Source organism: Astatotilapia calliptera, chromosome 17 (genome assembly GCF_964374335.1).
Source record: "Astatotilapia calliptera chromosome 17, fAstCal68.1, whole genome shotgun sequence".
NCBI classification, from domain to species: domain Eukaryota; kingdom Metazoa; phylum Chordata; class Actinopteri; order Cichliformes; family Cichlidae; genus Astatotilapia; species Astatotilapia calliptera.
Window position 1 is genome coordinate 8,777,787 of NC_137438.1, and position 25,262 is coordinate 8,803,048.

The window sequence follows — 25,262 nt, forward strand, 5'->3', positions numbered from 1 at the left end:
TTCAGCCATGGTCTTGTTGCTGCTCTCCTCAACTCCAGCTTTCCATGCATGTCCACGGAAATGCAAGGAGTTCCCTGAATGGAGCCAAATACAAACACCAAATACATAGCACTTTAGGTAGAAATAACTACTTTTAACTATAGCGGTTCTGACTTTAATATTTTTTAATATTTATTTAATAAATAGTATTATTAAATGAATATTTAGTTTTAATGGAGTTCTTTACCCTAATATGTATAGTAAACACATAGTAATAGGTAGTGGTTTACATATTTCCCTAAAGGACACACATATCCCTTTGGGGTTGTGCACGGTGTAAAAATATGCCACATCACTCATGCAGAGCGACCTGCTGTGGTGCCTCTTTGTAAATAAGGGAGCAGCTGATAGTAGCTTTGTTTTTGTCACAGAATCAATCAGAACTTTAATAGGTTCTTTAGACGTATTTGTTCATTCATTCGAGTTAAGACTTCTATTCGTAAGATAGTTTTGCAAGGATCTCAGTTTCCACTACATACTAACAGTGTGTTTGCAAGGAACCTGCTCATGTTTACACCAACAATAACAGTAGCCCTCTCTGTCACTGTGGAGATGTACCAGCAATACCATCAAACAGGTTTTTTACAAAAACCCACAGGATTGTCCAGATGTAAAAATTGCTCAGCTGTTGCAATGCAGAATGACGTCATCAAAAAACGGACTGCAACAACAGCTCATAAATGATGAATGTGCACTTGCAATTGTTGCAGTTAGTAGAAGATTAAATAATTGATGCTATGAGCTAAAAAATATCTATATTTCACTGTATTAAAACCTGCTATGACATGCACAGATATGTTTTTCACCTTTCATCCTAGAGCAGCACACACATATGAACAGCACTTCTACTATGTGCTGTTCATTGTCTGATTGAATCAACAGAGTGAACTGAAGCATTTTAACTAGTTTGAAAGTTGCACTTTTTGGTGGTCAGCTGACCAAAACAGTAGAATTTGCTTGAAGTCATGTGATCACTTTAATTCAACAATAACTAAAGTAACATAACCTTGTAACTCTTCAGGACCCTGCACAATACTGTAACATAATAAAAATGAATGATGTTGTATATTGGGACAAGCTTTTTAACCAGTGGTTTAAACCCCACCTTTACCCACCCAGTGGGTTTTTGCCTCAAGTTTGTTGTTTCCACCTTTAGCAGGAACATTTTTAGGAGCTAAATTGTCATTGGAGGCTGTGACTCTGCTCTCGCTCTCAGACATGTCTGGACTTTCATCAGATTACACCTTTTTTTAATCATATAAAACTGTGTAGCATTATTAGTGTGGGCAGTGTGATACAGCCAAAGCCCTACCTGCGATCTGGGTAGCTTGCAAGTAGGAAACCACAAAACAAGATGATGTTAAGACCAACTTATTTTCAGAATAAAACACTTAGATATGAGAACTTTAATATGATTTTTGTGATTCTTATGATTCATCTGTGTGTCAGACCCAAATTTTCACCTTGCCTGCTTCTGCGCTCTGCTTTGTGAGCAAGAGGCAGGTTCATTTTTTATATTCAAATTTTTTCAGCTGTTTTTAGTGTTTTGGGAAATCTGATGACTTTTTTACACCGTGTTTCCTCTGATCCGTGATCACACTGTCACCTGTGGTTTCAAATGGCTCAGTGCCACCAGCACAACAGCGCTGTGTTCAAATGTCAAATGAACGAGTTATTCCAGTGGTATTTCTTTGCATGTATGTATCATGGATTGTGACTCTGGATGATGTAATAACATTGTCTCTGCCTCACTTATTTACTCTTTATGTTTCCCTTATTGTGCAATATTCTATCAGCTCAGTTTTCACTAGCCGTTATAATACTATATCATTTCCTTACTCTTCCTCACTCTGTGCATATAGGAGTGTATGGATGTACAAATCAGAGCATTACTGCAGCAGGGAGAAAGTGAGAGAGGTGCAAAGAGTAAAAGAAATGCAGGGAGAGAGAAGACACATTTTTAATTCTCCGTTTACCTTTGCAAGCAGGTCTCTGCTCTTTCTTTTTTTTCTGTCTTTCTTTCTTTTCCTTTTCGCTCATTGATCTCGCTGTTGAAAGGCGGGCCAAGAGAGGCAGTGGAGCAAACCGAGGGAAAGTGAACAAGGCAAGCAGAGGGAGAGAGAGGGACATCGAAAGAAAGCAAGCAGGAGAGAGAAAGCGAGAGAGTGAGAGAGAAGGGTAGTGTTAGAACGAGAGAGGCAAACACTCACACTGCTCACACTGATAGAGAGAGAGGAGATAGAGGATTGGGACTGCTGCTGCAGAGGAGGACAAGAGAGACCACATCCATACTTACACACTCACAGATGCACTCACACACTCATTCATGCACACACACAGACAGACTGACCCACACATGCTGACAATAACAACATACTGAAAACACACTCACACACACACACACACACACACACACACACACACACGTGCTAACATTTTCTGACACACTCACATACATACATACATTTGCTGACACACGGGCAGACAGTGACCATGGTGCTCCCTGCATCCTGACCAGCTATGAGGATTACACTGATGAAGATGATGGGAGCGATGAAGAGCGTGAGGGAGAGGACGCTGGCCTGCCACAGCTGAGGACCGTAGTCAGGCGGTGGGGGGTGGGCAGGGGGTGGGAGGGCAGCAGAGTGGGGGATTGTGGGACAGGATGGAGCGCGGTAGATAGAACACATGCGTGTGCATGTGTGCATGTGTCTGTGTGAGTGTGTGGAGGTGTGTGAGTGTGAAATGTGTGTATGAAGGCTAGGATGCCCCCCAAGTCTGGGACCAGCTAGCTAACGTTAGCCACATGTTGTGCCACTGCAAAGTAGCATGCACCAACAACACCATATCTCTGATGTTTGGATGCAAGGTAGGTAGAGAGCTATGCATGTTTGTGTTTGTGAGTACGGCAGAGTTAGAGGGACACACAGGTGAAGTTATGGACTGTGGGAGAGAGACACTGACTTAGGCAAAATGTGCTGAGAGAGAAGGGCAGAGGTAATGAGTAAGTTTATTAATGGGCTTGTAGGCAAGGTAAACTAAGGTAAGAGTTAGAAGCCGGAAAGAGAGCAAGACAGAAAGCGAGAGAGCTCCAGCTGTGTGTCTGTGTGAGAGAGCGAGAGAGAGAAAGAGAGAGGCAGGTTTGTTTTCTGCTGTCTGATTTGATATTACAAGGTCTACAGGCAGCTTATTACCAACATCTTCCTCTTAATTCCTGATACTGCAAATGTGAGCAGCTAGTACGTGCCTTTTCAGTTCATTTAGAGATCACGCATAGTACGCAGGGCCTCATTTTAGACTATCGTATCTAAATGCAGACGTAATTTTGATATCTTTGGTATGATGGTCTGTTACTTTAATTATCATTGAGAATGAGAACTTAATAGTTGGTTTTGGCCTAAAACTTATGATTGTTTTCACTATCTGACTGCTGTTTTGTGATTGATCTTTAATTATTTGCCCAAGTAGCATACTGACCTCATAATATATCAATTTACGGTAACTTCTGAAAATATTCAAAGCTAAAACTGACTTGTCAAGAGCAATCATTAAAAAAGTCTTTGTCCTGTTTGCTGGTGAGGCCTCTCAGCTTACACATTATATTTCTGTTAAAGATTCCCAGTTAAGAAAACATCCAGTAAGTAAAGTGTTACTTCAGGCAGGTCACAAAGTCAAGCTAAGCCGCAAACCCAACAGATCAGCTGATCTCAGTGCCAGCCCACATCAGTCGATGGCCTAAGTGATACACTCCTACACATCAGGATATTACACTTCTGCAATTTCTTGCTGCTTTTGCCAAGTTGATTCTTTAGCTTTCTTACTTATAAAGCTTACCAAATATATAGTTTGCAACCCTATCAGTTGACTTTTCAACATATACCAGGAGCATGAATGTTGACATCATATTTTAAAGTGTTATACCTAGAGATTTTCTTAACGCATCTTAAGCATATAATAACCCTCTTGCACTGCGAGGGAACATCCTGTATTTTCCATGGTGCATGCTGGGACAGCCTCACACACCTGCAAGGCTGAAAATACTTAGACAATGTTATGTGTCCCTTCTTTTGTTTGTCAGTAGAGCTGTATTCTAGCTATTGCTACAATGTTTTAGTTCATTCCTTTTTGAATGTGAAAGGCTTCAGAGTTCATTTCTAATCCATTATTAAATGAATACATTTGTCACCATTATACTTTGTTGTTAGTTACATAACACTAACCTGTGCTAAACGAATAAGCTTGGGCTAAAATTGGCAATCATAGTCGTACCAAGTACTCTGAAACAGTTGAGTGGAAAATCAACATATGAAATATTAAAGCTCCACCCAAGCGCTTCAGGAGCAGTGCTTTGATGTGGAGGAAGTGTTAGTACACTGTGCTGCATCTTTGAATAGTCATTAAACACGCAGCAAACCCCAAAATGGCTTCATAAATGGGTCTGTACACTTGCCTAAATAGTGAAAAGTAGACCTGATCTTGAGAAAGGGGTTTGAGACACAAGGGGAGAAAATTATCAGTCATGATAGTTTTAGTTTAGTTTTATTTGAATGTGAAAAACTTTGAGGCAGTTTATTTTACAAAGAGATGTACGCTACTGCGATTCAAGAAGATGCAGTAGGAGCATTGGTCTTTGAAAGTATTTGTGTGTGTGCATGCTTGGCTTGCTTTTGTACAGTTCAGCAGTTAGGCCATAATAAAGTGTATGGACTTCACTTCTGTCCTATTAGATCACCTCAGTATGACAGCCTGCTAGATAGAGGGAGGCCAGGAGACAACTGTTAGACTGGAGCTTTAGAGAAGGAGCCCGAGTCAACACGGGTGTGGGTGCAATAAGAGCTGTAGTTTTGTCCTCTGGGAGTAAATCTGGACAGGGTGAAAACTGAGTGTATCCTGAGGAGAAGAAGAAAGTTGCACGGTTAGTATGATGTTTCTGAGATTTTAGAAAAACTGTGTTGTTGTAGTAAAGCTTCCATCTTTCAGGTGCAGTTTTCCAAATACGTATACGTGCACAGTATTTGCATATGTCATAATGCATAATTACACTCCTGCAATATTTGGTGATTTGATAAAATTTAAAATAAGATTTTTATTGTTATATTCCAAAACATATATTTCTTTCAAAATATTGAAACATAAAGCGATTTCCTTAATATTTGTCATGTGTAGTTATTCATTTGCTTGTTTACGCTTTGCCTGACCTTCGTCTGATCAGCTGCTTTTTCTGTTTGACATTCCAAACATGTCTTACCAACACCAGAGGGTGGTCAACACAAAAAAACATGTTTGCAGGGTGTTTCTCAGAACTCCTCTTTGCGTTTTAATTTTAATTTATTAATACAGATTCAAATAAATTGGCAAATAGCTAATATTAGCCGATGGTCTATAATAATATAACAAACAGTAGCATCGCAAATAGCAGCTTTTTTGGCCACTAGTTACAGGTTAAATGTTCAAAATTTGTTGGGCTGTAAGTTTGAACACAACAACAGATAACTGAATATTACATGAGCTTCAGATGGGCTTTTGAATGTGCCATTCACTTTCCTAACTTACTAAAAGCCTCGAACAGCGATGAGAGATAAGTAATTCCTGCATCAAACAGCCACAGTGTACACAATAGAGCAGAAATCAGTCTTAGAAGTTATATTAGCTTGATGTGGCATCATAAAAACTAGCCAGTCAGCCAAACATTAAGGGACTGCTACAATAGAAAGCATAGTGGTCAACTGATGATCATGCCACTGTAATATATTCTTTTGCCACTGAATAATTACAGAGCAATTGGTGCACAACTATGGAGTCCACCCTTTCCTGACCTGGACTCTCTGTCAACTTACTAGGTCAGGTTTTGGTAAGATGAAAGCAGGACAGTGTCTAATGTTTTGTATACTCACTCCTAGCGTGAGAAAGTCTAACTTTTTTTTTTGCTCTGACCAAAAGTTGGCTGAAAAAAGCAGGGGAACAGCTGATCTGCTTGGGCTAGCCTTTAGCTTAGTCAGCAGCCTGGCCCACTTACAGCGCTTCTGCTTCCATCTGCACCACTTCCTACCTTTGAATCAAAAAGCATCTCAAAATACCTTATAGTTGCATGTGAGCAGTGACTGGCTATTGCTGGCCATCTCAAGCTACCATCTAAAGCTAGCTAAAAGCAAGGGAGAGTATATTTTAAATACATGAACTGTTGCCGCTTTTACCTTGCAAGCAATGTGTCCATTTTGGATGTTGTTTAAGTGCCTGAGAAGATAAATCAAAGTCACCTTAACTAGGTCAGACATTTGAACACATTCAAAATAGATGAATGTGTTCCTCTCTTTCTTTTAAGGCCTGTGTTTTTGCTGGAGACAATTCAGTCACTGTGAAGTCATGCGAGGGAAATCTTCTGTAAAAACATATTTTAATTCTTAGATCACATATTTTAGCTTTGACAGACATTATTGACTAAACAGCAGCTAATGTTACTTTACCTTCTCAGCTGCATGCTTAATTTCATCACGTGTTTTTATTCAGTCCTCCTCTTAATGCCATCGAGGCTTTCAATAGTATAATTTTTGCTTCATATTCATGTTGTTCATAATAATTACATTTTTATCAGAGGCTATTGAAAATATATCAATAGTGTGCGGATAGAAAATCATTTGTAAGCTGTCATAATTGTTGTACAAGCTGAGAAAAAGCAATTTCTTTGACAAATGTATCCATTGATTTATTGATCGAGTAACATTTTGTTTAACCATTTGTTCTCTTGCTGCCTTTGTTGATAAATCAGTGTGGTCATCACCTTTTCTCTGGAAATAATTGCTTTATGCTTGATTCCAGTGAACTATTAGAGAGAGAGCGAGATGTGGGAGAAAAGAGAGAAGGATGAAGGCACATGTGTGTGTGTGAGAAGTTCCTTACGGCAGAGGATCCCCTGCTCTTTCATATCTCACCAAGCGTGACTAATGCCTGGCTTTACGCTGCGCACATACACGCGCACACACTCACACTCAAACACACACAAACTAACACATAAACATGTACTAGGATGCTGAATCTGCTCCCTATCTAGTCACGTTTTTCTGGCTATGCAAGACTGGCTGACACACTAACACATGACAGTCTCAGTGCGCACGCCTGTCTTTCTGCTTCTGTGTGTGTATGTGTGTGTGGTCAGCGGGCTTTCTGCAGGCACAGTCCTAGTCCTGATTAGGAATGCTCAGCTGCTAATAGCCAAGCAGCCAAAAACCCACACACTGATGTGAAAAGAGACCTATTTGGTGTCTCTGTTCATTCATGCATCCATTCATTCAGAGGTGTTCTTGTGCCATGCGAAAAATAAAAACACAGAATATAGGATTATGACTGAGTATGTGTGTGCGCGAGTGCAGAGGGCAGTGTTGTGACAACAGTGTGAGCCAGAGCCTCTTCATGGTCTTAGCGCCTGGCTGTTCAGACGCTGCTTTCAGGAGCATTCTGAGGCATTTCTGACTAATTAGCAGGAAGATCTTAGCAAGCGCTGGAGAGGAAATGAAATATGCTGAAAGTCTTGAGATCGAGTCAGATCACAACGGTGTTTAGTCCTTATCCTGGTGTAAATGAGGTTAAAGTATGTAAGGGGGGGTGTACAAGACAGGGTGCACACATACACACAGCCTTGTCCATTTGAATTCTCAGAAATTAGCTGATACTGTTCTGTGCTCTCCTGTGAAAAGCAGCCACCCACTCACAGCCTCTGAACACAATATCCAGAATAGATTTGGCATCTTGTTGCTGACCAAGATGGCAGTCAGCTGCAGGGTCAAATGTAGTGATAGTGCTTTAGTGCGCTGATGCTCTGGTGAGCCCTTGTCAGCTAATAGTTGTTATAATCGGTGTGTTAATGTATTGGTTACATTTCTTGAATGAACTAATGTTTAGTCTGTTGAATTAGGAGTATATCAGATTTGATACTGAATAATTCATAGTAACAGTTTTTAACAGTGTGCTCAGATCTGCACAAACTGTCTAAAATACTCTCTTGGGAAAGAAGTTTAATTAGCACTGTGGGCTGTGTAGTTACTGTAGAGTCACAGTGGGAGCTCTACAATAAATCACACAGTCACACTTGTTCCTGTAGTTTACTACGACATTGTATTGACATAGAGCATTATCCAAATGCCCAACCTAAAGCCATTTCTAACCTATCTCCCTCAAACTGTATGGTTATTATTCTGGGTGCCATATATTCATCACCAAAACTTTGACAAGAAGTTTAAGTCTAAGGAAACTCTTAGGGCTTTCTCTTTGCTGTCTTAGCTGCTAAGCTTAGCAGCCTAGCTTATTGTATTCTTATATATTAGTAGATAAAATGTCCCACTCACCTTTTTTTGCCTTTCAGTACGTCAAGACCTCAATGCAAGATATGGTGAGACAGAGTTAAAAGCAAATGCAAACAGGGCTCAGAAAACAACATAACAAAGATCTGGAAAACATATGGGACACAGACAGGCAGGTACACAGTAAAGAGGGACAAATGAAAAGGCACAGCTATTTATACAATGACCACTGAGAGCTAACACAGAGAGTGGAAACAGCTGGGTAACAAGAAAACAAGAAACCAGTGACGACAATCAAGACAGTGAGACAAGACAAAATAAAGACAACTCTCTGTCTCTGTGTAGGTTCTTTGTCATCTATGTCGTTGAAGTCTTGAGAGCTTGAAAACGAAGGCAACAAGGCAACTGGATCTCTTTGGGTTTATTACGGTTTATTCCAAGGACAAAACACATAAACACAAGCAAACAGAAATTTTCTGTCTTCTCTGTCCCAAAATTCAAGAACAGAGATAAAGATTTAGCTCTATTTCACATTTGTGGTACCTAGCTCCTAAATTCTGACAGAGCCTTAACAGGAACTCTCACAATCTTCCTTATTTTCTGTGAGATGTATAGCTTTAGTTCTGATTCAGTAAAAGGACTTGATGCTACAATCCCTGATAATGCGTTGCTTCCAATGGAGACAGTCTTGAGGGTTGGCTGTTGTGAGGAAAGGCAGCCCAGAAACTTCACCAATGGGACACATCGTTGTGTGCCTCAACTTCACAGGGTATTTGAGTCCTTCATCCCAAGCTAATCTGCCATTTTTAACTTTCCTTGGTTATGTTTAGGGATTAGAGATCTGATCTAGATTATCTTATTAAAAACTGAGACACATCGTCAGTAGTAGACCTTGAATTCATCGGGTGTTTCGACCATTATCACTAGACACCCTCATCCAAGGAAGCCTTGCCAGGGTTGACCAGGCCCTGGAGTGCGTCACTGATTTATGTTAAATTGTTATTTCTCTTCTACTTTCTTCTGTTTAGTTTTCTACAATTTATTTTCTTCTATCAATTCACTGCAACTGAGAAATAATACTTACCTCTTTAATATTTATGAAGCCTAACTTCTTCACAGGGATAGAAAAGGTGATAGAAGGAAGTAAGAAAAAAGTGACAAGATAGGAGAGAGCAGAGAGGAGGGGCGCCCGATCTGGCATCCCACACCTCCCCACCGGATCGGGCTGTACGCTCTCTACCTCACCACTATCACAGCAGTGATATACATATTAAACTTGGACAAAAATAGAAATAATATGGTCAGCATATGTCAGCTGCCAAAAGCATAGGTTTCAGCAAAAAGTGTAAAAGATGTATGTAACTTCCTGGTTTGAAAAATAAAGCCAACACAGAAGTGCAGTACATCAGAAATATTTGAGGGCCAGAATAAATATGTGGAGTTAAAAATTAACACTTTTTAAAGTATTTTGTATGAGTCTTGAAAGACTGCAGCGTTAATGGTTGGTGGAAGTGAACAGACCAAAAGCATGTCAGTCAGAAGTAGAGAGAAAATAAGAGTCAAACAAGCGTCTTTCCTGCCCCTGTGGAGGCAAGAATGGGCACATTTAATATATCAGAGAAAACTCTGATATATTAAATGTGCCCATTCTTGCCTTTAGACATGCCATTAGTAAACTTCTCAACTGGTGTATGTCTTGCTATAGGAGCAGTACACTGAGTCTGCATGCAGTTAGCTGCCAAGTAGTCTACCCTGGGAGAGCAACAAACCTCTTAAAGGAGCTTTTCACACTGTATGCAATCCATTCTGACTTCAATTTCACACCAGGGTTTGGCTCAAGCTGCGAGTCCAAAGCCCATAATATATTATGTGGAACTAGATTCTATTTAGATTATTTGTTTTTGACTTGACTTGCTATATTAGCTGAAATTACTCTGTTATCATGATATGATCGGAAGATTCAGAATCAGAATCAGAATCAGAATACTTTATTGATCCCTGGGGGAAATTATTTATTCAAGTTCCATTTGTCTTGAAGCTTTAAAACCCATTTGTGCCTCTTTATCAGTATCTTCTTTTTGCGGTTGGTTTAGATTTTAACAGCAAAATTAATGAGGGATAAAGGATTTTAGCCAGATCCACCTAATCAGTGTACAGGAGCGTGTCCCTTTTCTTGCTGCTCAGCTGGCTCAGTTTTTACACAGTATACGCAAACTGTCATAGATTCAAAAACTAGCAAAGGACCCGGCATCCCTCCCCCACATGCTTCACCAACTCCCTCTGCTTTACTCTGTCCAGTTAGGCAGAAACATCATCAAATACTTTAAAAAAAAGATTAAAAGGAAGCCAGTGAGAGTGTGTGGGAATGTGGAATCAGAGCAAGGAGAGAAACTCATAAGACTTTGTGCAGTGAGAGTCATAGATGTGGAAGGCATAGAGGCGTGATGAAGGTATAGAGCGATGACAAGGATAGAAAGAAACAGTTTTTCCCTGAGGCAGTCAGTCAACTACTCACTGTCCTTATTCAGTTTTGCATCTTATTTTGCCAGCAAACTTCTGTTCTTTCCTCTATATGTGTGTGTGTATGTGTGTGTGTGTGTGCTCACGTTCACATGTGTATGATATGGAAAGCTCAGGAAACAATTACTCCCATGCTGAGTGTACACCTGGACTGGGCCATGTGCTTACACACACAAACTGTACTACAAAAACATCTCATTACACATGCATGTGTGCACGCACACTCGTGCTCTGCTATGCTTTTTTATTCTGGTTGCGGATTTGCACTAATGCTTTCTTCTTTTCCAGCTTTACTGAAGCTTTTCTGCTTCTGAACTTGTCTTCAAACTTAATCTCTTTCTTCCTCTTTTTCCTTTTTTCTCCTCCTTTTATCCCATCTTACTATATTCCATCTTTCCAACCATTTCTGCCCTGTTGCTCCTGTGTCTCTGGGGGTCTTTTCCTTGCCCTTACTTGCTTTTCCTTCGAATTTCCCTCTGGTTTCCTCCCTCCTCGCATTTTTTCCCCTCCATTCTGACTGTAGAAGTATCGGTGTCAAGAAGAGGAAGGGGCATCACCAGGTGCCCCAAAACTCCACCATCACCCCTGCCAGCATCACCAAATGGGAGTAGCCAGAGAGCTGAGGGAAGGAAGTACCCTGGGGAGGGATGGAGGGACCCTGGGTAGGGAGGGAGGAACCTGGAGGAGAGATGAAGGGAGTGCTGGAACCATGGAGAGAGAAAGGGAACGGTCACTGGGGAGGGACGGCTCTCTCGGTCGCCACAATGACCTCCGGGGAGCGGAGCTGGTTCAGGTGGCGGAGCGTCAGCTATCTCAGATTCAACACGTTCATGGATATGTCACTCATACACACATCACGCCTGCTCAGGTAACTAACCCTGGCCGCCTGTCTCTGTGACTTTGACTCTACAACACAGACAAACATAGTGTCATACCTGAAGCTAGCACTGTATATATTCATGCATGAGTCAGTTGCTAATGCCTCACATGACAGCTCAGGATTTTGTCGTGTTTGCAGTATCTATAATGCTTTTCTGTATTTATACGGGCAAAATGATACATGAGCATGAATGCTGCTTTTTTCATAGTTTTTATGCGCTCTTGACTCTGTACCAAAGGGTCACTTCAGACACATGTTGAACATGATGTTCAAACCAGTTTAAGAGAGACAGCCAATCAGGAGAAAGTTGACTTAAAGGTCATTAAAGAAGGGAGCTGAAAGAGCTTTTTTCAGACAGCAGATGAACTGAGGGGTTGCACCAAGGTTCAGTGTTGTATAAATCAAGACTATTGTCCCTGTGAATCATGCAAAGCTACTCTAGTAAAGTAGGCGGAAGTGAGCATCATGGGTCTCCCTTAATAATTTGGTATAATTCCTATTATTAGGTATATACACAGCAGTGTTTTGTTGGATTGTTTTTTGTTTTTTTCCATTAAGCAACATGTTAAAATTGATTCCAGATTTGCAGGGTGTGGTTCACATTCTGATCACTGTGTGTTGTTAGTTTTCGGCCACAAAACCATTTTGAGAAGGGCTATGCGGTTGTGGCTCACATTAGTAAAATAAACATATTCATCCCTCCAGCCCTGGTTGGTCTTTTCAGTATTTAACCAAGACCACAATATTTTCCAAATGCTTTGAGTTGCCAGAATATGAAAAAGATGTGTTATTCTTCAGCTATTAAAAGCAGATTTTGTTTTAAAAAAGCAGAAAACGTAGTAAACTGAAAGTCAAGATGGTGCACATAAGTGGTCCGCAGGTGCACATGCGCTGTCAAAACAAAAGACACGCACCAGATAAGAAGTTGCAACGCGCGTCTGCGTACATAGGATTTTCTGGAGGAGGACACACATTTGTTTAGAGGTAAAGATGTCAAAGAAGCTCCTTTAAGCAATTACTTTGGTGTTCCTCCACCTCCAGAGAAATGTCAGAAGGAGTCCGGAACGCAAAAGAAGCACGTATTCTCAGAAAAGTGGTTGCAGGAGGTGAGCTGGCATTTGTTTGAAGCCAGCTGTCCCCCTCCAGAAAATCTTATGTACGCAAACGCGTGTTGCAACTTCTTATCTGGTGGGCATCTTTTGTTATGACAGCGCATGCACACCTGCGAACCACTTATGTGCACCCCTGTCTATAGGAATGTATTGTTGGAAAGCTTGAAGTTTTCAAACTAACCTAACCCAAATATTTACAGCAAAAAAACCTGTTTAATTAGCTGCCATCACATCCCTGATGTTCACTGATATTGTCTAAATTGATCTAATATTACAGTCCTATTGTTGATAGGGTGATAATCCGCAAAACATATTGAGATTTTATTCTGCAATGGGGTCTCATTACTCTACCTTCTATGTTTGGAGCTGATGACTTTCTGTGGTGCTGGTCAAGGTGACGCAGACAGCTAGAAAGGGGAACTTTTTCTATGACTTCAGAATTAGATGGGCCTCTTTCGAAAGTACTTAGAAGTCACGGATACTGCCCTAAATTTGCTTCCATGCACAGAGCCTTTCTTTGTACCAGGAGAATACTTTTGCAGAACTGTGCATGCAGGGGATTCAGTCGAATGCTTGTCCCATTTTTTAGTAATGAGGCCCATTACTATCTCTGTTCTGCACTCACTCTGCGTCTGTCTGCCTCCCCCCGCTTTGTCTTTCTTTCCTTTCTGACGCTCTATCGCTCTCACACACACTCCTAATCGCACCGCGTAGCCTGGTAATCTTTTTATTTTGGTTGATTGGACTGTATCTGTCCACATATTAGTGCTCGCGTCTCTGTACTCGCACAGCTCTGAGAGCACACTGTTGTGTATTCTCTAACACACACACACTCGTTGGTCACACTCTATGCATATCCATAATGTATATGCTTTTTCCTTCTGCTCTATATTGATGTTCTGTGTATTGTCAGCTTTACTGGTGTCTGGTAAATTATAATTATGGTCTTTTCATTAAATAGACAAAATTATATGCACACTGATAATGACAAATTACTTCCTATCACATTGTAGTAACGAATGTAGGGTTTTTTCACAAGGATAAGCAGATTTTAATATCACTTCTTCACTTTTCTTAATTCCTTTTTTTTAACTTGTCCCCATCACTGTCGTCTCCCGCACTAATGCATCCTTTTAAAACTCTGGCATGTGTGATTATCAGTTTATTTTAATATATCAAGTCTTTGTTTTGTCAGTAGTGGTACTGTGTCTGTCTGTGAGTAAGTTGCGTCCGCTCTCAGTGCTGGCAGCCAAAGCTGAGGAGGATGTGTATTAGTGGGGTGTCACATCTAAGTCATTATATGCTGTAATCTGATTGTCTCTGCACTGACTCAGTTGTCAGTCAGCACAAGTTCAGTATTTGTCCGCTGGGAGATCTTTGGACCAAGCTGAAGCGCTTCATTTTGTCAGCATGATGAAGACACAGTTGTCATGGAGCTCCACCTTGTGGCTGCATGTTCCCTTCTTGTCGTTTTATATTTAAAACTTTTTTTCTGTTGTTGTTGAAATTACACCAATTCTTCTGTTGACAATAATGACAATCATCAATTACTGCATGCCCCTGCAGATTTAACCAAAGAATTTTGGGCTGCCGTTCTTGCTGGATGCCATCTGCACTTAAGCTCATTCCCCTGTGACCTTCTCTTATCACATTTATCTCCATTTACTTTATGGAGATGCATTCGAGGTCTTGATATCCTGGCCCTTACCACAGCATGGCATCATTATCTGCATTATCATCATTGCTTTCTGCAGAGCGGTCCGCTCCAGCAGCTCATCACCTGTCTGTCTGTATAAAATCTGTGATGGGGAACTATGTGTGTGCGTGTATTTGGATATTTGGTTTATTTTGAGAACTTCTGCTCTCCAAATGGTGTGTGTTCATGCATGCATGTGTGTGTGTGTGTGTGTGTGTGTGTGTGTGTGTGTGTGTGTGTGTGTGTGTGTGTGTATGTGTGTGCGTGACCACAGGTGCTGGATCTGGCTTCCTTGTGTATGACAGATGGAGCTGCCATCCTGTTCTCCCCATGTTCACCCCACCACCCCCCTCCACCTTTTTTTCCCTTGTCTTCACACATACACACACACACACACACACACACGCACACAGACATACTTTTCTGTGTTTATTATCTCTGATTTATTAATATAATATCTTCCTGTAAATATTCCAAGCTCACAATTTATCATACCTCTTTTTCACCATAATTTTAAATTAAATAAACTTAGCACAAAAAGTACGGAAATTTATACAAATAAATTTGATATGATATGATATGATTGGAAACTTTATTTCCCCTTAAATGAAGCCACATTTTTAAGGACAATGCATTTTTGGTTTGAGCAGTGTTGAGTGTGAGACTTGTCAGATCTTGTCTGTCAATGCCAAACAGTTTAATCTGTTCTGAGATTCTGGTGCCATGACTGGTGTACACCATCAAGCCTTTTTGCGCTGGTGTCGGTAACATGTGCACTAGAACCTGAACATCTGGAGGAATGTTATGTTCAGCGTTGCTACGTCCAGATTCTGACTACAGCAGTTGGATCATAGTGTCAAAGTGATGGTGTGGGGCAGAATCTTCCTCAATGAAAAAACGAGGCGTGTTCTCACTGGTAGCAATCGCAATGCAGAGATATCAAGAAGAGGCTCTGCAACCAGTGGCAGGTCCCATATCTCCACAGTCTGGGACCGAACTATGTCCTCCAAGATGGCAATGCTTGCCTCCACATTGTGGGATTTATCAGACTAACTGCAGAATTTGTGAATGGAGAGGATGGAGTGGCCTGTCTGCAGGTCAGACCTCAACCCCACTGAACACTTGTGGGATCAGCTTGGCTGTGCTGTTTGTGCCAGAGTGACCAGCACAGCCACACTGGTTGACTTGAATGCTGGTCAAGGAATGGGATGACATCCCACAGCGGGATATGACTGAGCTGATGACCATCATGAGGAGCAGGTGCCAGGCTGTTGTGTGTGTGGCAAGTTTTTCATTGGCACAACCCACAAATGCATTTTCTTTACAAATGTGGCTCCATTTCAGGGGAAATAAACAGGCTTTCAACAGCATAGGATTTTGTAGCCAATAAACATTGTTACAACAAAGAAATAATCCACCAAACACAAATTTCTATACTTTTTTTGCCAAGTTTACATTAATGATCATTGACTATGAATGAGATTCAGCTATTTTAATTTCCATTGAACACAGATGTGACCATTCGTACTTTCTGTTTTCTCCCTTTGCTTTGCACAACCATCATTAAGAAGGAAATATATTCTAGATAAAAGTATATGTCGGTCTTACACCTGTGCAATGATCAGAGCGCAGTGCACCTAAACATATTAGTTTGTATGCGTGTCGAACTTTGTTGAGCTCATGTCTGTACATTGTAGGTAGAATCACCTGAGGTTTCCTTTGATGACGAGGCGTGGCCTCACCCAGAGGGAGAGAGGCTGAATGAAGTCCCAGCCCCACCTTTCTCCTCTCTCTATTCTCAAAGTCACGCCTACTACCAGGTAATCCTGGCATGCGTTCGTAGCTTCATTTGTTTGTGTTTTTGGTCGTTTCTCATTTGTAAACTTCCGATTAAATGAGCATGCAGGTTTCTCTGCGTTTCTGTGAGACACATCTGCAGAATGTCTTCACTGTACTGGGTGAAATTCAAACATCGTGTTTTAACAGTGCACAGAAACTTTGTAAGGTGTTCCATGCAGCATTTAAACATTAACAAAATGTTAGTAAGTCAACGTTAATAGGATACTCTGTGCGATCCCTGTGTGCAATTACTGCTACAGTGCCAGAGGTCTAAGCAGCAGATGGCAGAAGGAATGAAAAGTGAGCATGTTTATATTTTTAGAAAAAGGGCCACAACTGGAGGGGAGGCAGTGTGGAGGGATTGGACCATTTTAATGTTATCTTTAAGAAACGACACGACTTCTAAAGTGTGTCTTTGATGGTAGCTATACCTTATAACATAATTAATTTTACAATGATATACTTACTTTGCTGGCGTTTAAAAATGCTACATGTAGTACCTTTAGTAGACAAATCTACTCAAACTTTCTGTGCTGCATTCATTTCTTGAAACCACAACCAAAACATTATGTTGTTTTGTTTCTGTGGACCATGTGAATACAGACCTTGTGTATTTTTTAAAAAATGTTTGAAATGTTTCTGTGATGGTGCCCACTTGTGTTTGCACACATGGTCTTGCATGGATGTGGCGCGAGCACATATAGTCTTCTGTGCAACTGCAGTGTCGATATGTAATCATGCTCTTTACGATAAATTGTAGGTTATAACCCATCTTATCTACCCCGTTTCATGTCACCCATGTTAAACTTGCTGTGTCTGTATCTTGTGTGCTCATTAGAATGCAGTTGGAGGAGCTCTGTCAAATCTCCAGTTTGAGCTCCTTTCAATGCATGTAGTTACAGTTTGTGAACTGCAGGGGGCAGAAGAGGCCTCCCAAAGTTCACAGCTGTTCAGGGTTATGCCTTCACAAATTAATATCTGACTGAATTCTATTCATCAAACTGTTTAATATGATTTGGCGACTGAATGTTGGGATAATGGAAATGCTTTTTATCAATACTGACAAAGCTGCTCAGCAGTTTGTCGCTGAATAGAGGGTAAGAGCAGTCGTATAATTGACTTTGCTTTAAAAAGTCTCTGGCAAACCGTATATCTATTGCAGAGACTGAAAGCAGTGGAACATAAAAAGCGTTTTGCTCTCTGTGTTGAACACACAGACTGTAAGACATACATGGTGTACTCAGAAGCTTCAGTGGCTCCTAGTCATTAAGCTAATGCAGATAATTAGGCAGGAAGTAAAGACAGAGAGGGCCAGTGATGGGAAAAAACGGGATGAAGGGAGAATTATGGGCAGACAGACACAGAGCACAGATTTGTTGCTGGATGTTAATCAGCCTGTCAGTCAGCCAATTCATTCCTCTCCAAACAAACTCTTTTTCCTTTACAGTAATAGTAATTAACATTGAGTAAGACGTCCGCTCACTGTAACATTTCAGGGATGTTTGCTTCACTGTGCCGGTCCGGCCGTTTAACGCACAGCCTTTGTCTACCTTCAGGGAGAGACCTGCCGCTCAAACTTAATCCCGTTTCTAAGTGCTTAATAGGACAACATCACAGAAGTAGCTTGCCCTTTCTGCTAGATTCTCAAAAAGTTAGTTATTTAAACATTTGGAGCTTACAGATTTGATCCTCCCTATACTGCCACCCTCTTGTGCTCTGCTTAATTAACACTGATGTACTTTGCTCAGTGTTGGTACGCAGCCATGTAGCTGAGTGCAATTGCATCAGCCCACAAGGTAATTTAATTTTCTAAACTGCAGTGTTTTTCTAAACGAGTATGAAAAATAGTGAGCCGGGCCACCTAGCTAGTCATATCTGACTGAAAATAGCTGTTCAATGCTTGCTGGTCACAAGGAAATGAGAGATCATCAAGTCCTTAAAAGCATTAAAGTGGAACTGTGCAGTATTAAGATTCTCGTAATTTTGTTAGTACTGAATGATAGCTAGAGCTGGCAGTCATCGACTTAATATAGGTAGGACACAAGGGCAACTGGCATGTCTAAAGGGCAACATGTGCACCCTGTACAGAACGGCCCTGTGAGACTTCACATGAGTTAACAGCAGTTGTGAAAAATGCTTTTCTCTGTCTGCCTTTTGATGCTAAGCAGATATTGCTCTTTTAAAAAATGCCCACGTGCTTTGTCACAATAAAAAAAACACTGTAAACAATAACCGTCAAGTTTTGGGCCAAACAAAGAGCTGAATGATGCTAAAAGGTTCTGAAGAGCTGAAGAGGGAAATCTGATGAATTGACTTGTCACTATGACCATAACCTTGAGCTGATAGTTATTTGAATCGTCGTCATTGTCATATTGATTGTTGTTGCTTTAAATCACAAACTTAGACCGTGCTGCGTAGCAAAAAAAAAGCCAATCCTGACCTCAGTCAGAAAAGCCTAAATATCCGTCTTGGCCTATTGGGACTCTCTTTTTGCTTGGGTTTGTGCTTGTCTATGCTACAGTGTTTTATGTCCATTTTTTTATATACCCAGCATTTACAAGGAAAGCTTGACATAGCTCTGCAAAATTCTCCTTACCAGAATCGAAGAGGAATCTAATGGAAGAGCTGGTGAGGAGCCAAAATGCTTAGGAACCACTGCACTATAGATCTGTATGGCGTCTGCTTTACAGTCCTTCTGACTGCATCATGGTCCCTTTACGGCTGTAGACAATGTAAGATAATACATATTAGAGTTTGACAGAGAGCTATCTACAAGCTGGCTATTGCAATGTGAGAACAAACAGTGCAGAACTGCATTTCAGGTGTTGGTCTGTGTCCATGTTCCAAATGTATATTCATTCTTTAGAGAACATGACAGCACTTCTATGGGTCCTGTTACTAGTTCAGAAAGTCTAGAAAATTCTGGGTTACTGTGCTTACAGGGTCATCCTGTCTAGAGTCTGTGGAGCTGGGACAGAAAATAGGTTCTAGGTCATTCAGCCAGATCAGTAGGAGAAAATAATTTGTTTAAAAAAAACAAAACAGTAAACACAGCATTTGTACACGAGGCTATCTATCACCAGCCTGGCCTACCTGTAGAGGGCAGAATGGCAAATTTGGCTCTCTCAGCAGGCGAACATTAAACATGCATGATGTGTGCTTTTATTTAATTGGTTCTGAAATATTAATAGAGTTGGCATTCACTTACTGACATTTGACTGGAGAGAGAGAGGGAAAAAGTGAAAGAGAGAGAGACACACGCACATTAAGGGTTGTGATAGGGACTGTGTGCTACAGAAATAATGCTGTGTCAGCTGACGTGTGTGTGTGTGTTTTATACTTTGTGTTGTAGTGGCTAGTTGCAGACAGTATGAGAAGGTGACCAGGGGAGTCTAATAATATGCCTCCAGCGTTAATTCATGCCAGTTATGAGGATAATATGCTTTAACTGAGTGTTTGCACTGCAGGCGGCATGACTGATTTGGCGCTCCACACCCTCTGATAGTGGGTAATGCAAGCGGCTGAGGTTCCATCAGTGCAGTGTTCTGCAGATATAGTTGTTTTACGTTTGTGTTGTGTGTGAAGTGTTAAATTTCTGCTATCAGTTTTTCTTTGTAATGTTCTTAGACAATTAAAAACTTTTTCATAAATAGAATATTTCCTTAAAAAGGTTAGAGGTCTTTATTTTTCTCAACTGCAAAATGTGACAGGCGTATATTTTAAACTGGCTTTTATTCATGACTTCCTCTAAGACGTGTAATTAATCATATTTGGCAATTTTCCACAACAGAAAGTTGATTTTTGATTTCTGCATGATGCTGTTAACACAAATGCAACACTTACTGTTTCTAAATAAAACCCTTCAGTGTTTCAGTGGAAGAAAACACTTAATTTGGTCTCAGTGACATATGCAACACAGGCCCAATAGGAAAGAAAGAATGAAACTCAAAATGAATGAGCAGGAATGAGTCAAATTCAACAAAGAGCATATAAGTACGCATATAGAGAATTTATTAATTTAAAGCAGTATAAAACTACAAGCATCCACCTTATATTGGAAGCACCAGAGGTTTATCTGCTTTAATATTGTGGACTATAACTGGGCCTGCCTTTTACTTCTTTGTGATATATCTGTATCAGAGCCCTCTTCATTTGACTACCATTTCTTTTTTAAAAATGGAAAATAAAGTTAAGTTAGCATAGTGCTACTTTGACTTAGCAATGTTAGACAAAGGCACAACAATAAAGCACAAGAGTCTGATACAGAACCATTTTGTGAGAATGCACTAGCGCCACAAACTTCACATCAACATGTTAACATGCTCACAGTGATGATCCCAAAATGCTGAATTAGCAACTATTATGTTTGCTTTTTTATTCTGGGGATTTAGCGTGCTGATATGAGCAAATTAGCAATAAGTGCAAAGTATCCTTTTGGCATCTCCAGTTCATGTACACCAGGGGTCTCAAACTCAGAGAAGCGGCGGCCCGCTGCTAGCACCGTCATCTCATTGGATGGAATCATGGTAAAGACACCTCTGGTTAACATGTCGGGTTCTGTGTCGTAGCTGGTAGCTAACTAGCTTTACTGTCTAGGTCAACTTTGCTAGCAAGAGAAAGACAGAGGCGTTAAAAGGCTGCTCCAATGGAACTTTATTGTTTAGGAGGCAGCAAACACGGTGTGCAGTCAAGTCTTAACAGTGTACTTATAACTGGGCTCGTCAGGCACTCTACACTGGCTGCACTGGTTATTATTATATTTTACATGCTTTGATCTCTCGTCGGTAGAAAAATTTTCGACTCTCCTGTTTCTCCCTCCCTCACGCTTGAATGTAGCCTCCTGGCCTGAAAAGTTAAAGAGTGTTTAGCGTGTGGCTACCATGTTACTGACAAGAGGCGAATATTGGGCTATATGGGTGAAAGTGAAGTGTTTGTAAAAAGTCAAGACTCAAGGCTTCAAAATAATAGTGCCTTTAGTTTACTGTTTCCGTCTTTTATATACAGTTTATATTATGTACTGAGCCCAATCTGGGATCTCTGGTTTTAAATTTATTTATTTATTTTTTGCTGTTTGGTTGATTTTAGGCACCAAAGCTGCTTGGCAATGTTTATGTAAAGACTGGGATTTGGGTTAAAAGAGAGAACCTACCTACTGAAATGTTAACTGCTCAAAAAATAAATAAATAAATAAAAATACTTTGCAGTATTCACAGAAGTCCCATGCAATTTAGGGCAATTCAAGTCAGATTTAGAGCGATCCTCTATATTTCACACTTGGTCTAGGATCCATCTTAGACTCTGAAGAAGCCTAACAAATCTCTGACATATCTGTTCAGATCTTAGGAAACAACACATTAGTCAGCCAGCACCAGGTGTATTTCAGGAGTCTCAAAGCTGTTACTATAGTTACTGTTCCCTAGGAAACACAGGAAAAGGCTGTGACAGGGGTCCCGCTCCACCTGTGGCTAATCCTCTAGGAGGCTAATCTTGCTGTGTAGGCTAACTGTATACACCAGAGATAGAAGTCCACATCACTTAGGATGAGTCGGCTTTGTTGTAAGAGGGTCAGTCTAACCTGTGTACGCCCATCTTTTGTTTGACCTTTGACCCAGATGTGCCAGCCAATTTTAATGCATGCTAAAGTCTCTAGACTTCCATGCCATGCTTCAGGGATGCTGTGAGGACACTTGTTAGCCTGCTTGTCTTGCCTCTCTCCTGTCTTCTCTTTTCTTTTATCTCAGTTGGTGCCCAGCAACAGCCTGTTGTTTTCCATTCTGGAGTCATGCTCTATGTGTGTGTGTGTGTGTGTGTGTGTGTGTGTGTGTGTGTGTGTGTGTGCACGTGCATTAAAGAGTGAGTGCGAGTGTGTGGGAGAGCTGGGTGCTGCAGTGTCTGGAAACAGCCTCAGGAGAAGATCTGTCTCTTTCTCACAAACACACACACACATTAAAAAAGAACCAACATCACCTCGAGCATGCATGTACTTCAGCGCACACACTCGCACTGGGAGCATACCTGTTATTACTGTGCCTTAGTGTCTCTCGGTTTCCAAGATTGTCTCCCCCCCCATCCCCCCACCCACTCTCACACACACACACACAAAAGCACACAGACACCTCAGCACACCTACACACACAAACACACAAACATTTATCTCGTTATCTGTCTAGCCAGTGCCAGCGCTCACCGTATTCTTCGGTGGCATTCAGCTTTCTTTCCACCGTGTCTCCTCCTCACACTGCAACAGGCATCTTTGCATATGTGTGTACATATATGTGTGAGGGTGTGTGTGTATTTGGAGTGTGTGTTATGTGTGAATGTACTGAGGGGGGTTCTGTTATTTCATTGGCTGGCTGGAATGTAGGGGCGTGGCTTGCACCAGTAATGATATCTAACAGTGGGAGAGAGAGAGGGAGAAAGAGAGCGAGAGAGAGAGAGAGAGAAGGGGCATCGGGTTGCAGCTCCAATAAAAGACTGGAAAAGACAATTTGCTGAAAGATAAGCGTGCGAGAGAGAGAGAGAGAGAGAGAGGAAGAAACAGACAGGGTGGGTGGGGGTTAGGTAGGAAAAGAAAAGGAGACTGAATAATGTACTGAGTGAGAGAGACGAGAAGAGAGAGAGAGACGGAGAAACAACTGAGATGTAAGAGAGAGGGGAGGAGAAAGAGAAGAGTTGCAGAATGATTCCAACCATCCACCTACTTCAGATGCTCTTCTTCTCGCCTGCATCCTTCCACCTCCCTCCTTTCTTCCGTTCAGCCACCCATCACTCCCTCCCCTGCTCCTTCCATATTTAATGGGAGCACACACAGTGACAGCAGGGAGATTGACTGGTCATCTCCTTGGACTCAGAGAGAAGGCGGGAGGGAGGGAGAAAGAGGTGGTGGGGTGGAGGAAAGACAGAGGGAAAGAGTGAACTCCCTTAAATAATCAATCTTCATATCCTTGTGTGCCTGGCCCATACACCCCCTCACTTTGTCTTGTCTCTGAGGAGAGGCAAGAACGCAGCTGAGGAGAGGAATTTTGGATTTCCAGAGATGTGGATGTTGGACCTTTCTCCTGGCTAGAGAGAAGATGGGATGATGGACCAGTTGATGGAGAACAAAAAAAGACGGGCAGATGGATTAATGGGTGGACAGACACACAAAGAGCCTGAGAGACAGACTCACGCTTCAACTCTAAGTGGACCCTGTCTACCTGTCCTGCACTTTCTACCTCCTCCTCATCTCTCCTTCCACCAGCTGCTCTGTTAATCCTGAGCTAAAGAAGATAAAAGGGACATTATTAAGAGAAAACTTTGGAAGAGGAGATAAAAATATCCACAAAGGCAGCATCATTTTCAGAAAGTGTTGCAAGAAAAGGGAAGCTGGACTGTATATTTAGACAGGGACACTGTGAAAGCGATGAGTGACAGATGAGAGAGACTGGAGATGAAGCAGCAGAGAAGCGTTACCACCTGAACTCAATCTTGTCTGTCAAAGGGAAGATCAGACAGCAGAGACGATGAACTATATTTTTGGAAACAACACCCTGTACCCTCGCAGTTCGAGGGTAGGCGGGGCATCCGGGGGTCAAGGGGCGGGCCTAGGTATCAAACAGAAGCTGGGGCCCAAGCGGGGCTCCTCGGAGGAGCTGGCACCTCCCCACACCTCCTCCCCCTCCACCTCCTCTCCCGCCTCCTCCTCCCCCTCCACGTCCTCCTCACGCTGGCAGCAGCTCCTTATGTTCTTCTCCAGGAGGAATGCCTTCACTGACTGTATCACTGCAAGCCAGGTAACACACACACCTCAACCTGTGTGTGTATGCCCGCTTGTGTGTGTGTTTGTGTGTGTTGTGCTTTAGGGATGGTGGGAAGCATGAAACCTTACCTGAGTTTTTGTTGTGTGTGTGTGTGTGTGTGTGTGTGTGTGTGTGTGTGTGTGTGTGTGTGTGTGTGTGTGTGTGTGTGCCATTATTTAGCTAACATTCTCCAGTTTCAGTTTCTTAGCCAAAAAACAGGGAGGCAGTGAGGGGCAGCTTTAAACTGAAGCTGAAGCAGCACTCTGTTTATGGTAGAGATTTTGATAATGTTGTCATGGAAATGAGCCCTGGCATAGTGTACGAGACCCAGAGAGCCGGTGTGTTGCCATGGCAAAGCCATCATTTAGCTGAGCAGTCTCCTCACTGCAAGTCTACAGTGAAATGAAAATCTTAGCACTGAAGGTGTGTGACTGACCTGATGAGAGGCATCACTGTCACCCCATGTGTAACGGTTCATTTAGGACGTTATTATAAAACGAGCCATAGGAAGTCTATCCGTGTTTGTGAATTATATACAAGTGAAAGATAGATGATGTTTTTTAAACTGCCTTTATAGCACTTTATTTAGGGGCTGGTGTTGAGCTGGTGCATTGAATGTAAGCAAAAGTAGACAAGTTGAGCATCATCAGCTTTAGGGGACAATTAACATTTTTTAAGGATTCTTTACAGTTGTCAGATTTCTTGGGACAGAGACTTCAGGGACATTTCTTGACATATCTTCACAAATTCATATCAGATGTAAATAAGAATACTTGTGAGACTCTGTCCAGATTTTCTCAAGAAAATATCATAAACCGATCCTGATTAGCTGTCCTATCTGATTCTGAGGTCACATAAACTGAGGAGAGAACTTTCAGTCTTTGCAGAGATATGTAGTCTCAAACTGCTCTTGTTTGTATATTTACTTGTGTAATTCCCCTGGGTTCATACTTGATCTTTCTGGTTTTAAACGACCTCTGAATACTTAAGTAAGTAGAATATTTTGTGTTTTTTATGTTATCAGTGCAGTGTTAAGATAAACTAAATAACAACATATAAATAATGCATCAGTTGGTTCGTAATGACCGGATTAATCTATAATTC

General features: G+C 41.4%; 1 protein-coding gene across 6 annotated transcripts in view; it reads left to right on the top strand.

The window, feature by feature from the left end:
- LOC113009621 (discs large homolog 1-like protein) overlaps window positions 1–25,262 on the top strand; it is a 114,881-nt gene that overhangs the window by 18,794 nt on the left and 70,825 nt on the right. Inside the window, exons 1-3 of one of the 6 annotated variants that reach the window (XM_080292182.1) lie at window positions 2,689–2,908; window positions 11,377–11,721; window positions 16,239–16,361. The exons of 2 other annotated variants lie outside the window; for them this stretch is intronic. In XM_080292182.1, coding sequence (XP_080148308.1) covers window positions 2,846–2,908; window positions 11,377–11,721; window positions 16,239–16,361 — 531 coding nt within the window. In that variant the 5' untranslated portion in view covers window positions 2,689–2,845. Of the gene's footprint in view, window positions 1–2,688; window positions 2,909–11,376; window positions 11,722–16,238; window positions 16,362–22,708; window positions 24,153–25,262 lie in introns of those variants that run through there. 3 more of the 6 variants (XM_080292181.1, XM_080292183.1, XM_080292184.1) reach the window with 3 other exon arrangements.